Source organism: Rana temporaria, chromosome 5 (assembly GCF_905171775.1).
Source record: "Rana temporaria chromosome 5, aRanTem1.1, whole genome shotgun sequence".
Lineage (NCBI taxonomy): Eukaryota > Metazoa > Chordata > Amphibia > Anura > Ranidae > Rana > Rana temporaria.
The window spans coordinates 273,719,131-273,735,529 of record NC_053493.1 but is presented as its reverse complement, the minus strand read 5'-3'; the positions used below and the strand labels follow the sequence as shown (position 1 = coordinate 273,735,529).

Sequence of the window (16,399 nt, the reverse complement as noted above, 5' to 3'; positions counted from 1 at the left end):
AGGATATTATAGAAGTTATGTCTAAGCGCAGCAAATCTGCAGGAAAGCTGCACCCGCAGTGTGGGTACACCACAGCGCTTCAGTGTGAAAAGCAGCCCAATACTATTATGCCCAGTGTACTGTTTCACACTAACCTGAAGATCTCCTCTTTCCTGCTTTTGGCACCCCTCTGAAGACCACTAGCCAGGATAAGAGGTAGAATGCAGTTCTGGGACAGAAGCCAGCACTACAGAGAAGGTACCAGCTTATGCAGTTCTTGCTCCCTACTACAACTTTACAAGTAATCCCTCTACATTGCACTCTGATGCTCTGGGATGGCGGGTCAGCAAGCCCAAACCATGATCTACCAGTCACCTGGCCACGATCTACTGGTTGCTAAACCCCGATCTAAACCATTCCATGTTAGCTCTGGCTGTATGTTTATGATCTTTGTCCTGCTGGAAGATAAACCTCCATCCAAGTCTTAAGTCTTTTGCAGACTCTAAAGCCGCGTACACACGGTCGATCCATCCGATGAGAATGGTCCGACGGACCGTTTTCATCGGTTCACCGCTGAAGCGGCCTGATGGTCTGATGTGCGTACACACCATCAGTTCAAAATCCGATTGGGTCAGAACGCGGTGACGTAAAACACATGACGTGCTAAAAAAAACGAAGTTCAATGCTTCCAAGCATGCGTCGACTTGATTCTGAGCATGCGCGGGTTTTGAACCGATGTTTTTGTGTACTAACCATCTGTTTGGACCTATCGGTCAGCGGTCCATCGGTTCGATTTTAAAGCAAGTTCTAAAATTTTGGTCCGAAGGACAACAGACCGATGGGCCGTACACGCGGTCGGTTTGGACCGATGAAACTGGACTTCAGGCCGTTTTTATCGGTTTGGACCGACCGTGTGTACGCGGCCTAACAGTTTTTTGTTTCTAAGATTGCCCTGTATTTGGCTCCATCCAGCTTCCCATCAACTCTGACCAGCTTCCTTGTCCCTGCTGAAGAGAAGTATCCCCACCACTATGTTTCACAGTGTGTTCAGGCTGATGTGCAGTGTTCATTTTCCGCCACGCATAGCATTTTGCTTTTAGGCCAAAAAGTTTAATTTTGGTCTCATCTGACCAGAGCAGCTACTACCTGCCTACTTCCACGTTTGCTGTGTCCCCCACATGACTTTTTCGAAAACTGCAAATGGAACTTCTTATGGCTTTCTTTCAACAATGACTTTCTTCTTGCCACTCTTCCATACAGTCCAGATTAGTGGAGTGCACTACTAATAGTTGTCCTGTTGACAGATTCTCCGACCTAAGCTGTGGATCTCTGCAGCTCCTCCAGAGTTACCGTGGGTCTCTTGGCTGCTTCTCTGATTAATCCTCTCCTTACCCAGCCTGTCAGTTTAGGTGGATGGCCATGTCTTGGTAGGTTTGCAGTTGTGCCATACTCTTTCCTTTTTTGAATGATGGATTGAACAGTTCTCCATGAGATGTTCAAAGCTTCTGATATTTTTTTTATAACCTAACCGTGATTTAAATTTCGCCACAACTTTATCCATGGCCTGTCTGGTGAGTTCCTTAGCCTTTATAATGCTGTTTGTTCACTAAGGTTCTCTAACAAACCTCTGAGGGCTTCACAGAACAGCTTTATTTATACTGAGATTAAATTACACACAGGTGGACTCAATTTACTAATTTGGTAACTTCTAAAGGCAATTGTTTCCGATAGATTTTTTAGGTAGCGGTAGCAGGGTGGGAATACAAAATGCACGCCAAACTTTTCACATATTTATTTGTTATAAATGTTGAAAACATTTATCATTTTCCTTCCACTTCATAATTATGTGCCATTTGTGTTGGTCTATCATATAAAATCCCAATAAAATACATTTACGTTTTTGGATGTAACATGACAAACTGGAAAATTTAAAGGGGCATGAATACTTTTTCAAGGCACTGTAGTATTGTAAATAAAGTTAATAGTAATTTTGTTTGAACAGGACATGTATATAGTGTGTTCCCAATTTTTTATTTATTTTTGGTTAATTAGCATTTACCATTTTTTGGTTTATGAAGAATTTTGAAAGTACAATAACCTTATTTATTCCCTGGACTATGGTTTATAGGCTGTGTTTTGGTTGTTTTTGTGGTAGGCAAATTTAAGGATTATTATAGGGTTCATTTTCATAGCAATTAGGATAAATTTGCTTCTGCATTGAAGAAGAACGTTCACAAATGGTTTTGTTGTGCAGTAGCATTTTGCTGTTCCATAAGAACCTCTATAAACCTCTGCCTATAATTTCATTGTCGTAATAAATGTGCAAGCTTCATATCCTAACAATTCCTGTATGCTTTCATCTTCTTAATAAATGTCATTAAGTAGGAAAAAAATGTTTACTGCATGCTCAGAAACTGTTTTTTCATGATACATTTTGTGAGATGCAACATATTCTCCCATAATTGCTCCAATTTCCATAGTCTTTATACCAATTTTACTTTGTACATGCAAAGACTTAAACATATGCAGGCAATAGCTTTCAATAGCCCTGATATTGAGAATGCAAAGGAGAAAAGTGCCATATTATCAGATAAAATGAGATAATGTCAGTATAGTTCAGGAAACCAATTAACATACAATGCTGTAAGACTAACTTTGCAACTTTTTCTCTTGTGAAGTAAAGACCCAAGTTGATAATGTCCTTTTGTTTTGCATCAATATTACCACAAACACTGTCTTTTACATAGTCTTCAATTATGTGTCCCTCTATTTCTGAATAAATCTACCGCAATCTCTACCATCATAGAGAGGCCCACATATACCGTATTTTTCGCTGTATAAGACGCAGTTTTACTACTCCAAAAAATGTCCCTGCGTCTTATATTGTGAATGCTGACAGTCACTGCCCCCCCCCCCCCTCCGTCGCTGCCGTGTCAGAATCCCTCTCTCATAGGAGAGAGGACAGGACATGTGATGCATTCCTAGCAGGGGCATACCAAGAGGGAGTGGGGGGAGACGTTTTGCACCCGGGTGTCAAAACATGGGGGATGTCAGTAGCGGTGCTATGGGGGTGCGCTCCTCACCCAGATCGGGTGTCACCCGCCAGAGGTGACACCATCCTGAAGGCAGTAAGAGCCTTTGCTGTTTTTTTTTCAGCCGAACCCCCCCCCCCTCCCTTTCAGGGCCGTGGTCTAGTCCTGTCTGACTTCCTGCTCCTTCCCCCGCAGCTGCTGTGCTCTGAATATGTCACCACAACTAATTCCTAGCTGCTTCCTGAGTACATCTGAGAGGCAGCCAGCGAGAGGGGATTATAATGGCAGTGTCCTCCACTGCCTGAGGTGAGCTGTTGATAAGGGGGTGGGAGGTGTGAGCTGGCATGGTATCCATTGCTCATCACCTGAGCTAATGTGATAGAGGCTTAAGGTGTGTTTGTGTCTGCCCTGCCACCCTGAGCTGATCTGGGAGGGGGGGGGGTTGCTGTGTCCACCACCACCACCAGATATAGTGTAGCTGAGCTGATTTGATAGGTGGGGTGGTATTGCTGTGTGTCCACCACCCACCTATAGTCGTAGTATAATATAAAATATTTTAGTACACCATTTGGTTCAGAATATTTTTTTTTCTTGTTTTTCTCCTCTAAAACCTAGGTGCGTCTTATGGTCAGGTGCGTCTTATACGGCGAAAAATACGGTTCATTTAGAGTCTCCCATAAAGAGAAGAATTATTGAAACAACTTCTTTGTAAACTCAACCTCTATCCACTTGGGGAAGGAGAAAACAAGAGAAATAAGGCGCAGAACAATAAAATGTTGTCTCCTCTTTTTCCCATCATCTCTGCCTGCGCCCCCACGCCTCAATTAACTATTTTGCAATGTGCATTACTTCTGAAAACTACCTCATCTTCAAGGATGCACAGAAATATTTCCATGGGGATCATACTGTGAGAAAGTCTCGCAATTTTATCAATGCAGTCAATTCTTCCATACTCCACAACTTTGCATTTCCTCTACCCACTCTATCATTCCCATGGGGTTAGGAGAGCTCTAAAATCTCTGTATAACAGCCCTTGTGGCCATCAGACAAAAGCATAAGAGTCCCTACTTGACGTCACTCGCAGAGCTCGGAAGAATAGACAGCAATACTCAGGGGAGGGCTGGCAGCCTTGGGCCTGGGGGGCAAGTCCAGTCACGTGGCCCATTGAACCACCGAATTGTCTTACCATCCATCTACACCACATTCCCCCGACAGAGAGAGAGAGGGGGAGACTGCTCCATATTGTCCCCGAAAGAGAGAGACCATTTGACACTGCTTGCCCAGAGAGAGAGAGAGACTGCTTGACACTTCCTGCTCAGAGAGAGAGAGAGAGAGAGACCACTTGACACTTCCTGCACAGAGAGAGAGAGAGACCGCTTGACACTGCCTGAACAGAGAATGAGACTGCTCCACATTGCCCGCAGTGCGAAGCGGCCACTCTCTGTGGGGGCAGTGCAAAGGGGTCACTCTCTGTGGGGGCAGTGCAAAGGGGTCACTCTCTGTGGGGGCAGTGCAAAGGGGTCACTCTTTGTGGGGGCAGTGCAAAGGGGTCACTCTCTGTGGGGTTGAACGTTTTCCAGCCATCAGAATACAGTGATCACTGCTGGCAGCTATAGCAGCCAGCAGTGATTGCCAAAAAAAAAAAAAAAAAGACACGCTGGTTGTACTGAAGTCAATTGATAGATTGAATTCTGTACAACCACATTCTACACATAGATAGATTGAACTTTCTGCTGAACCAGCAGAATTTCAATCTGTCTATGGTGGCCTAGGTCAACCAGCCTTTGGGTTTAATAATACCCTCAAATCTTGAGAAAGAAATGCTCCACTTGGGTGTAGAAATTCATTTTTTACTCCACCTTATTTCCAGAACTCTTTAGGTATTAGAAACAATAAGGTGAGAGCATATCTAATACCTACTGAGAGTAATGGAAACAAGGTGGAGTTCAAAAGTGAACAGTGCCATTACCTGGAGGAATGGGCATTTAGGGGGTTAAAACAGGCAGGGATGAAATGTGATATCACCTCCTCTGCCTGTCACTTTTCAGTGGAATGGCAGTGCCTGCTGCAAATGAATACAAGTTTTCGGGCTCACACTGGTGTACTGGCAGTTTTCCACAGTCATAGTCCCCCAGGTTGCAAATTTTTGCTGCATTTTCTGGAATTGCACCAAAGATGCAGCATTCGGCATTTTGTGCACTTTCAGAACATGCAGTAAAAATGTGCAACCTCTATATGGGAATAGGGGCAACATGCAGGAAGACAAACTGCAGGATACCAGTGTGAGCCCACATCATAACACCTGGGTAGTGTCTGTCACAGGCTGCTAGAAAAAAAAATGTTTTAGCTGCAGAGAGGGGGAGGGTGGAGAAGCTCACTTACTTTACTTGTCCAGGTGACTCACTGCATTCGAGCAGACTGCTCAGATTGAACTTCCCGCCCACACATCTTCTTCCCAGTCAGCACACAGGCTGGCCATAGTGTGGGCGGGGAAAGAGAGAGCAGCCTCTGCCAGCCAATTGTGTGGAGGAGGGTGGGAGGGGCTGGGCTCTGTAACACAGACTGTCGGCTGTGAGACAGAAGACATCGGCTGCTCACAGTGCTGGATATAGCTGCCGCACTCGGCCAGCTCAAATACTGCGCATGTGCGGTCCTGAGCTGGCAACAAGGCAGCCTTTGCAGAGCATATCAGAGCAGCCCAGGGGGAAAACGCATCCTTGTCCCCTGGCCCAGTCCGCCCCTGGCAATACTACCTTTGACATACAAACAACTTCTCTATTCGTTATAAATTCATTTACATTGAACATAGTTGTCCAAAAAGGTGCAATTCTTGGGCATGTCCACCATAAATGGAGTAATGTTCCAAGATGTATTTGACACCTCCAGCAGATATTTGACTTTTGAAGACATTTTCTGTGCAGCCTAACCAGATATTGATACCATTGTGATATTAGTTTAAAGTTTTTTTTCTTGTACTTTAGGAACTAAGAACATTTTATGTGTCCACAGAAATACTTTTGTGGTGTCTTCCTGTGAGATTGTACTTCCAATTCCCTTTCCCACTCAGCTATATAGTATGGTACTCTTGGGGTTGAGGCAGGCAGCAGTAAAGCATAAATAGTTGAAATTGGGTGGGAAGGAGCCTGTGTCCCTAAGCATAACTTTTTAAAACTTGTAAGAGGTCTGTGTATTGGTCCCTTCCTTAGTAAGTTCTTATAAATATTCCTAAGTTGGAAATACTCCTCCCAATTTCTTTGCAGTTATTCTGAACCCTCCAGCATTTCCTTTATTGACTTGCTCTCTGTCTAAACGTGCGGCCCACTTGAATAGTCCCTGTCTAAACTGTCCTGGTGGAAAATCTGGGTTGCCCAGAATTGGGGTCATTGGTTGAAATAGTTATAGTTTTAATTACGGTAAATGATCCCAAATTTTAAGAGGTGATAATAATGAAAAGGATAAATCATCGTTTTTTAGGGGGTATTCATGGCAAAGACAGATAGGGAAGTGGGGGCATATGGACATCTATTTGGGCTCATTGCTTATCCTTGAAGCAATATATACTATCTATGAGTATTGCCATAAGTACTGCTTCATGGTAAAGTGCTAAATTTGGTAGCCCCAGTCCTCCTTGGTTTTTCTTCCTTCTGTAATTTTTTAATGTTGCCTTGGGGCTGGGGCTGAAGAACTTTTAGGGGAGGCTTGTTAGTATAGTCTGAAATATATACAAGAATCTCAAAAAGGGGTCATTTGGGGGATATTTGTACTGTTCTGGAATTTTCCGGCACAACAAATGAAATAGGCCTTCAGTATATCAAGATTGATCATACATTTTGGCCTAAAGAATTTTAAAAAAATGGCGATTAAATGCCACCCAAAGAAAGCTCTATTTGTGTGATTTTTTTTTACATAACTGCGCAATTGTCATTCAATGTGTGCAGGGGGGGGGGGGGGGTTGAAAATGTCCAGTATTGAAGTTAGACAACTCATTTACACAATTTTAGTTCTCATGTTTGCACAGTCCTGTGATCACAGTATAATTGGACAAGGCAGATAACAGGCACACAGGGAACTGTACTATGTGATCGCTGTGATCAAAGACAGCAGTCACAATTGTAAATAATGCCTGTGATCACACTTGTCAGTTGGCCAGTGCTTATCACAAGCAAAGAACAAAGCCAATGAGATTGGCTCTGTACCTTGTGATCAGTGACGGCAATCAGAAGTGTAAACAGCTGTTGCAATGAGCAGTCAGCTTTCCTCTTCCTGTCTTAGACACAGAACTGTTGTAAGAGGGGAGAGCTGTCTGCTCCTTGTAACCAGTGTTCTAATGTTCACATCACAGTGCCTCTGCCTGATCATAGTGCCCCTATCTGATTACAGCCAGTACCAGCGTTTCCACTTTGCTGATCACAGCCAAAGACAGTGTTTTCAGTTGCTGATCACAGCTAGTGCCAGTGTTTCCAGTTTGCTGATCACAGCAGTGTTTAACTTTTTACCTTAAGGAGTCTGCTTTGCAAAATGTGGGGATTTTGAGCATGTTTCTACTGTCCTGGCACCTTGGGACCTCTGAAAATAGGATAGGTATTCCATGTAGTAGAAATGTCTTGCTAAAATTGAAAACTCTGCTCCCTACCCTGTTCTACTGTGGTGACACTTTGGAGCATCCCAAAGTGTAATATGCGTCAGGAAATCGGATGCATAATCAATGTTTCTCAACTCTAGTCCTCAAGTACCCCCAACAGATCATGTTTTCAGGATTTCCCTCAGATAAAATAGCTGTGGTTACTAAGGACGTGAAACTGATCAAATCACCTGTGCAAAAAATATTATGGAAAGCTTGAAAACATGACCTGTTGGGGGTACTTGAGGACTGGAAAAACATTGGCATAATCTATACCTCTTGAAAGCCTGAAGGTGCTCATTGGATTTTTGGGTCTGTGGTATCCCCATACTTAAGAGGAGTAGCAAAATGTATTTTCGGGTGCAATTGTAAGTATACCCATGTTATATGTGAAAAGTAACTTTAAATGCACATAAGCCGAAACAAAAATCAAATTTCATTCACTTTGTTTTTCAAAGAACTGTGACAAATAAGTAGATCTTCAAAATTTCCACTGTGCTTTTTATAAATACCTTGGGGTGTGTACTTCCAAAAAAGGGTAATTCTGAGGGTCTTTGTGTAGTCCTGACATTGTAGGGCCTCAAGATGAAATAGGCAGTTTCAAATTTATATAGCATAGTTTGCAGCTTTTCTTTTTTTTTTTTTTTTACTGTGCAGAATACACTTTGCTCCAAATCTAGGAAGAACAAATGTATTCTGTTTTTTAACAGGAAATAAGAGAAAACATTTATTTTCCCGAAAATCTTATTTTTAACAGATTCCTGACCAGCTACTGTAGATAAATGGCTGGGCGGAAGCTTCCTACATTCTGGGGGTGGTATTAAAACCTCCTCCTGATTTGCATCTTATGCATGCCCTGTGATCGCTGTGTCCATCAGACACAGCGATCACACACTAGGAGTACAGGCCCTGTACCATGTGATTACAGTGACCCATCACAGCAATCACACATGTAAATATAGGTTGCACGCCTGCAGCCTTTGAGTCATTGCTTACTACAGTCAAAAAACAGACTGCTTACTACACTGCAGTTCTCTGTCATGCCAGTACAGCAGCCATTGTTTTTGATTAATAGCCCCAGCAGTACAATGTCATAATAGTGACAGTATGTAAAGAAAAAGAAGAGCCCTAGTGTGCAGCCAGTCACAGGGTCACCAGAGTAGTATAGCTAAAAACAGCATTCCTAATCTCTGCCACACCTGACCAGTGCAACCAGCAACAGTTTGTCCCAGTTTTTCAGCCCCAGTGTCTCCAGGCCAGTGTATGCCAGCAATAGTGTCCCTGATCACTGTCACACCAGTGACAATGTCAGAAGACCAGTGCACCCAGCAGCGATGTTCCCGATTGATAGCCACAACAGTCCCTGGCTCACCAGAGCCAATGACTACTATAGGTGACGCTACACTAAGTTCATTGTTTTTTATACAATTGGCTGATTTTTGTAATGCATAAGGTACAATGTCTGGTACTTAATCAGTCCAAACATTGAAAAAGTCTCACATGTGCTATCCCTATACTTGGAAGAGGTAGCATAATGTGTTTTTGGAGTGAAATTCTAAGTATACCAATGCTGTGTGTAAAAATTATCTTATTAAATTGACAACTTTGTGCAAATAAAAAAATACCTTTTTGATGTTTGTTTTGCAAAATGGTATAATTTTGTGGGTGTTTCACTTGTCCTGGCCCTTCAGGGACTCAAGAAATATGATAGGTAGTCAGGAAATAAAATGTTTAATTTATGCTCCTTGAAAGCCCAAAGGTGTTCCTTGGATTTTGGGCCCCTCTTTGCATCTAGTGGAAAAAGTAATATCCCCATACTCTGAGGGGTAGCAGAATGTGTTTTGAGGTGTAATTGTAAGTATGTCTATGCTGTGTGTGAGAAATAACCTAAAATTACAAATTTGTGCGAAAAAGGGAAGTTTGGGGTTTATTTTATTTTAAAAACAAACCTACATACTCACCTAGGTGGATGCAGCATCTGTCCCTTGCCACCTCTAAGACCAAGAACCAAGCAATCAAAGACCGCTGATCGCATGGTTCTCGGTCTTCAGTAATCAGAGAGCCATTGACTGTCAGTCACCGTCTCTCTGCTATGCCCTTTTGGCACTCACTGGAGCACTGGGCTATGCATGGGGTGGGAGTGGCTGGCTCAAGCTCTCTGCAGCATGCTGAGATCTGGGTGAATCCTAACATTAAATTCGGGAACTCTCCAGAGTCTGGACCAGCTGTGTAACGTCGGTGGACGTCACCCACTGTTGGCTGAATACGCGTCACAGGAGTCAAGTTCTTATGCCTGTGAGCATGTAGCCTAAAGCTGTCTCCTGCAATATTCAAGCACATTTTTTTAGCAGCTACGCAATGACTATCTCTATTCACAGGTGAACGACCATTTCAGTGCACACTGTGCGAGAAAGCTTTTAACCAGAAGAGTGCACTACAAGTGCATATGAAAAAACACACTGGAGAAAAACCTTACAAATGTGATTACTGTTCAATGACCTTCTCCCAGAAATGCAATATGAAGCTGCACATGAAGCGAACCCATTCTTACCCTGGTAGGTTTAATTGATGTCCTGCTGTATTCTGTCTATGCAGAGTAAACTATTCAGTGTTCACTTATGGTAAAAAATCAAAGCACATAGGAATATAGATATTATTATTATTATTATTAATAATAATAATGTGAGCTTTTGTGAACTAGAGTCAAACCCAGATAACAAATCAGATTCAAAACTGGTAATTGTGAGTCTACAGAGCTATTTTAGATACTTGGATTAAGAAGACTCACTATTGTGAGATGTAATTGTGAAAAAACAGTACTGTTGGATCTTTATATAGTAATTTCAAGTGTGTTAAATGCATGTATTCCTTAATAAAATCCCTGGGAAAGCCGCCTGAACTGCAAGACAATAATCCCTGAAAGCATTCTGCATTTTACTATGAAGTCTGACACCTGTATACAGTAGCCGTAATATTTATGTTTTGCAACCCCATGCTTTATTCACTGTCTGTTTTAGTGTGAAAGCCATTTGCAGAACAAAAAGTTTTGCCTTATCAAACACCACTAATTTGATTTATATGGCCAACAATTTCACCTTTGCTGCAGTTTTAAAAAAAAAAACAAGCCAGTTGTTTGCCTGCACATAGAGGGTCTCACTGAGTTTCAATTTTGTTCTTGCTTCATTATGGTAACAACCTTCCTAAAAAAGGTCTCTCTGTCCATTTGTTAGTGTCCATTAGTAATAGTTTCATAATATGTACAGTATGCCATGAATAAGTCTGTCTCTTTATAAAAAGAAAACAAAAAATATGCTATGCAAATGTATCAGCAATCCCAAATAGGTCATAAATAATACCCTTGAAATTGTTATATTTGCAATACTTGTGTTCTGATATTCACAAGCAAATGTAGCATGCATTTGGTGAATCCTATTTGTTCTGTTATCAAATTGGACATAATTAGAATGTGTTAACTATTGTTGTTACATAGATTTCTCTGTCGAATATAAGCCGTACTAGATTCAAAATACCCTAAGAACATTTGATAAGAAGAAAAAAAATACCATTGGTTTTGCCCTGTTTTCACACAACCACAGCTTTATACAATCCCTAAACCGAATGAGTGAATGCTGGAAGCAATGTATTTGTAGATTTGCTGGACAAATAGCTGTACAGTTAAATAAAATTAAAAAAATAGAATGCTAGATAAATGATCGATTCTACTACATGAGGTCAGTGCTTTGCAAGGAACATTAATATGTGTAAGTCACTTGACGTTCTGTTATATTTTGTATGTGTAAATTTGGTGTTGTCATTATAGATCTTATTGAAGAAGTGTCATTGCACCCAGAGGAAGATGAAGGTGAGGAAGACATCACCCAAACTCTTGACTTGGAAGAAGTTGTTCAGGAATCATCCGGAGAATGGCAGTGTGGAATAACCAATGTTTTCCGATGACCAAAATCACTTCATTATTCTGTGTGAATTGCATACACGCATGCATTGAACAGTCTTATTGAAGAAATGTCATTGCACCCAGAGGAAGATGAAGGTGGGGAAGACACCACCCAAACTCTTGACTTGGAAGAAGTTGTTCAGGAATCATCTGGAGAATGGCAGTGTGGAATAACCAATGTTTTCCGATGACCAAAATCACTTCATTATTCTGTGTAAATTGCATACACACATGTATTGAACAGTCTTAGCATTGCATTCAAACTCTACATGGTGGAGTGTCATTCCACTTTACCATGCATCAAATGTAAATATTATTCAGGTGCTATATGTGTGAAATGCTGACCAGCGTGTATTATATTCTGAATTTCTACTTTTACTCAGGTACCTCTGACAATATAATTTGCGCTTACAGAACTCTTTGTTGTTATTTCAATGACTCTTGATCTCCAGAACGTCATCTGGAAGTAAAACATGAGTCAGGAATGCAATTATTTAATGTACGAATGTTGAAGTAAAGATGATTGCACTTGCTGACTCTAAGTTCCTTAGCTTTTGTGATGTCCTGCTGAACAAGGTTCATGCTAATTGGCTGAAATACAGCTGCATGTACATATACATTGATGTTTACATGCACACAATTCTAAATATGCTCTTATACTATATTCTGATTTTATATGCAACTCTACTGGAAGAAAATATCATGTTACAAAAAAATTCAACACTTGTTTTATTTTTCCCCTTAGTTTTATATGGAGGGGAATTCAGTTTGGTTATTATTTGAAAAGTGGCTGGTCCATTTTCTATGTAAATTAAGTATAAGTACTTGATAGGGATTCTAAATTGTTTATAAAAGCTTATAACTGTATTATACATTTAAGGTGTTCTGCTTAACATTTCCATTTTGTTGGTCACTACAGAGTATAAATCACTTCTACAGTTTTTTTCTTTTTTTTTTTCTTTTTACAAAATGTATAGACATGTCATCATGGCAGCAATATTTTACAGCAAATAAGTATTTATTTTTATTTTTTTAATAACCAAAACATTTTTTCTCTGTACTGTTTTAGGTTAGGTTTTTTTAACATTTGTTTAAATGTGTAGTTTAGGGCACATTGATATATATTTTAGGTTCCCCTGGGTCTTTTTTCTGTCTAATTTTCGCATATATGAAGGACGATATGTGTAAGTGATTTTCTGATTTTCTGTTCTGGTAAAAAAGCCAAATAATAGATATATATTATAATAAACAATTTATGAGCGAGTTCATATTGAAAAAACATATCAAGTTTGAAATCCACATTTAAATGCTCATTTGGCAAAAGTAATCTAGTAAAATCTATGTTGTTGGCTTTTTGCAGTTCATTTCAAACTGTGTCTGTGTATACATCTTGTCTCCCACAGAATCCAACCAACAAGTATCGAGAACATTTTAAAACATTCCAGCTGTGACTTTTTATTACTCCTTCCTTGCTTATTTACTGCAATACCATCTGACCAGCAGATACTTTTTACTCTGTTGCTTTTCCGTAGTCCGTGAAAAGCTAATATGTTTTCCCAAAATACAAAAAATAGGTATGTCCTTATGACATTCTGACATTAAAGTGTACTCCACTTTAAAAAAAGAAAAGCTGATCTATGGTCATTACTGAATTCTGATTATTTGTTGTACATGGGGTGTCTGCGTGGGGGCAGCCGTCTTGATAGAAGCAGGATTTTGCCTCCTCATGTCAGAGCACAGTAAGGACATCACCAAATCTCACTTGAAATCCCCTAAGACTAGCAGTCTAATATACAGTGCCCTAGATCCCACACTGCTGATATACAGCTATGAGGCTGTAGGCACGCTCACACTGCATTGCACTTTTCATATAAAAAACATAAAAAAACACTTTAGGCTTCTCCTTTGGCATAATTACCATTTCTAAATGTTTCTTATAACATTGCTAGTCTTCACGTTTTAAATTTAGATCCACTCTTAGCCTATCCCCTGATCTGTGAAATTCACAGCAAAATATAGTTCTGTTTTGGTCAACGATATTTTCCTAATACCTGAAGACCATGTCACCATAATCCCACCAATGTGCTATAGCGTTCCCGTGTTGCACACCATGCATGCAGTCTGCTAGTTGCTCAGTTCCAGTCCTGACCCCACTCATCTTCCTACTGCTCCACACTGCACACCAGAAGTGACTTTTCCAGTATATATACACACATGAACCAGAAGTGACTGCTGATGACGTCTTTTAAGTTCACTTGTTGGTTTCCCAGTGCATTTCTCAGTATTTGCAATACTACTAAAACAAAGCGAAGCTAACACTGATTAAAAGCTCATCAAAAGCTTCAGGTGCTTTAGGCTGGGTTCACACCTATGCAAATTGGATGCGGCTTTCCAATTAGCATGACAGGAGATTTTGACTGGCTCTCTATGGAACCGATTCACATATCTCCGTTGCAGCTTGTACAGGAAGCTCTGGCTCTGGCTCTAAAGCTCTGGCTCTTCAGGGCCGAATTCAGGCAAAAATTCAGCCCTGATTCATCTCAAAAACAGAGAATTGGGATACACTGGACCCCTGTTGCAAGCCGCATCTGTGTGAACCTAGCCTCGAGCAAGCTTTGTCATTGACTTCTGTGGAGGTTTTGGAGACGATTTGAAGCACCAGGAAAGCAACATAGGATATTGATTTTTTAAGCAAACGCAACATGTGACCAGAACTGTTAGGGGACCATTTTATTTAGTGTCCAATGCCACATTTTGAAGCAAGTGTAAACGAGCCATTGCCTAAAGAGTTTGAGTGTAGTCTGTCATCTTAATGCAAAGTGCAGCTACTCATTGGACCCATCCATATATCTGACTCCATTAAAGTGAAATCTGATTAATGCTGCTGCACCTTGTATAACATAATTGCTTTCCATTGAACATGTCAAATATTAAACAGGCAAGCAATTCATCACAAGTGGTTTCTATTATCTCTATCAATAATTTGTTTTCATTTTATTTCTGTTATGATGAAAATATTTATTTTGTAAATGTTTGTATATAAACAAAAAAATGGCATCATAGTATTTTTTGTAAAACTGAAAACTTCCTTGAAAAATCCAATGTAAGCAGCCTTTTGTAAATTGTGCAAAATGGTTTGTTTTAATATTATGTGCTACATGCTTCTACTATTTGATTTGTACTTTCATAAGCTGTGAACATTTGCACTTTTACCTGTTTTTTTTTTATTTCTGATTTTGAACATGGCTGTTCATTAAGAGGTTTTCTATTCAAGCAATACATTGCGCAGGCCCATCATCCCTTCTCTGATTGGTGGATACTTGCTTTAAACTCCTGCTGATGAGCTAATTTAACAGTGCAGCTGTGAGAACTCTTCTTGGCTTTCTTGACGTAATACAGACAAAATGTAAAAAAAAATTCTGGTGGCAAAAATCTGTGGATTCCTGAGGCTGGAATGACAGGTATATGCAAAGAGCTGTGGCCATTCACCCTATACAATGCAATGAGATGCTGACGGTGGCTGCAGCTATTCTTCACTGTTGGCAGGTGTTCGCACAGCAGCAATTACATGCAGTTCGAGACAGATGATCTGGACACTGTCTCTAACCTCAGATATATGCTGACTGTGTGAACAGCTGCAGACAGATATCTAATTCATGATTTCATCTCCTTTAAACACTTTCTATTGTAAATATAGAGCATTAAGCAGCTTGTGACTTAAAACGTTGTAAAATATTGAACTTAAAGTGTATTAAACAGATATTTTTTAATAATGTGTGTCTATTTACATTCCTTTATGTAGTCCACTCCCATGTACATGCATACATATACATGGTACCCTATTGTTCTGTACATTTTTATATATTTTTTTTATCATTTCAACTTTTTTTGAATCAGTGATTTCCAAATATTGTTATCTTAATTGCACAACGTCTTGAATGTAACAACCAGAAATGCAAAAAAAAAAAAAAAAAAAATTCTAACAGTTCTTTACAGTAGGAGATGGTTAGACTTCTCTACCAAAAGATGATGACGATTGGCGAAAGGAGCCGAACGGCGATGCGCATGCGCAGTATAGCGCCGACTCGCCGTTCGGCTCCTTTCGCCAACTGTGACGCGGCTTACGCGACGGGGGGAGCTCGTTTTTGGGCAAAATGTCAATCAAACACATGTGAGGAACGCCCACTCCCGCGGGACTCGCAACCCGGATGCACGGGTGAATATGCTGTACTAAGGTATGTACAGCATGGAAAAAATAATAAGAGCCTTAATCGAATTGTAATGTGGGGGGGCAGTGGAATAAAAAAATGTAGTTTTTAGGGTGAACCACCGCTTTAACTGCTGTAAAATCAGGTCACCAACCTGGCTGTGTTCTCTGGCAAGGCCCTCTAACTCTCAAGACTGGAAGAAAATACCAATTCTTTGGCAGCTAAAACACTTCCATTATTTCCCTAAATGTCAGCCCTAAAGTGGAACTAAACCCACCAATTAAACTGTTTTCCAAAACAAGCATACCTCTGGTGATAAATGTCACAAATGCTAATTGGCTCATGTTAGCTCTCAACTGAAAGTGGTAGTGAAGTCCTTTTTCTTGAAATTGCACCTACAGAGAAAAGCCTATAATAAGGATATAATATATATAACTACAGCTGCTGACTTTTAATATTAGGGCACTTACCTGTCCAGGGAGCCCACAAGGTCAGTTCGACTCCTGGGGGCTGCTGCCACATTCCTGGTAAGGGAACCAGGCAGTGAAGCATTTCGGCTTCACTGCTGATTCCCCACTGTGCATGTGCGAAGCACGCTGCGCTT

The 16,399-nt window shown here is 40.6% G+C and overlaps 1 protein-coding gene across 3 annotated transcripts in view; it reads left to right on the top strand.

Moving 5' to 3' along the window:
- The window catches only part of ZNF236 (zinc finger protein 236), a 274,436-nt gene extending 259,076 nt beyond the window's left edge, over positions 1-15,360 (top strand). For all 3 annotated transcript variants that reach the window (XM_040353869.1, XM_040353871.1, XM_040353870.1), the window contains 2 exons: positions 10,011-10,187; positions 11,453-15,360. In XM_040353869.1, the coding sequence (XP_040209803.1) occupies positions 10,011-10,187; positions 11,453-11,589 (314 nt within the window). In that variant the 3' untranslated portion in view covers positions 11,590-15,360. The remainder of the gene's footprint in view (positions 1-10,010; positions 10,188-11,452) is intronic.
- Positions 15,361-16,399: the final 1,039 nt, after the last annotated feature.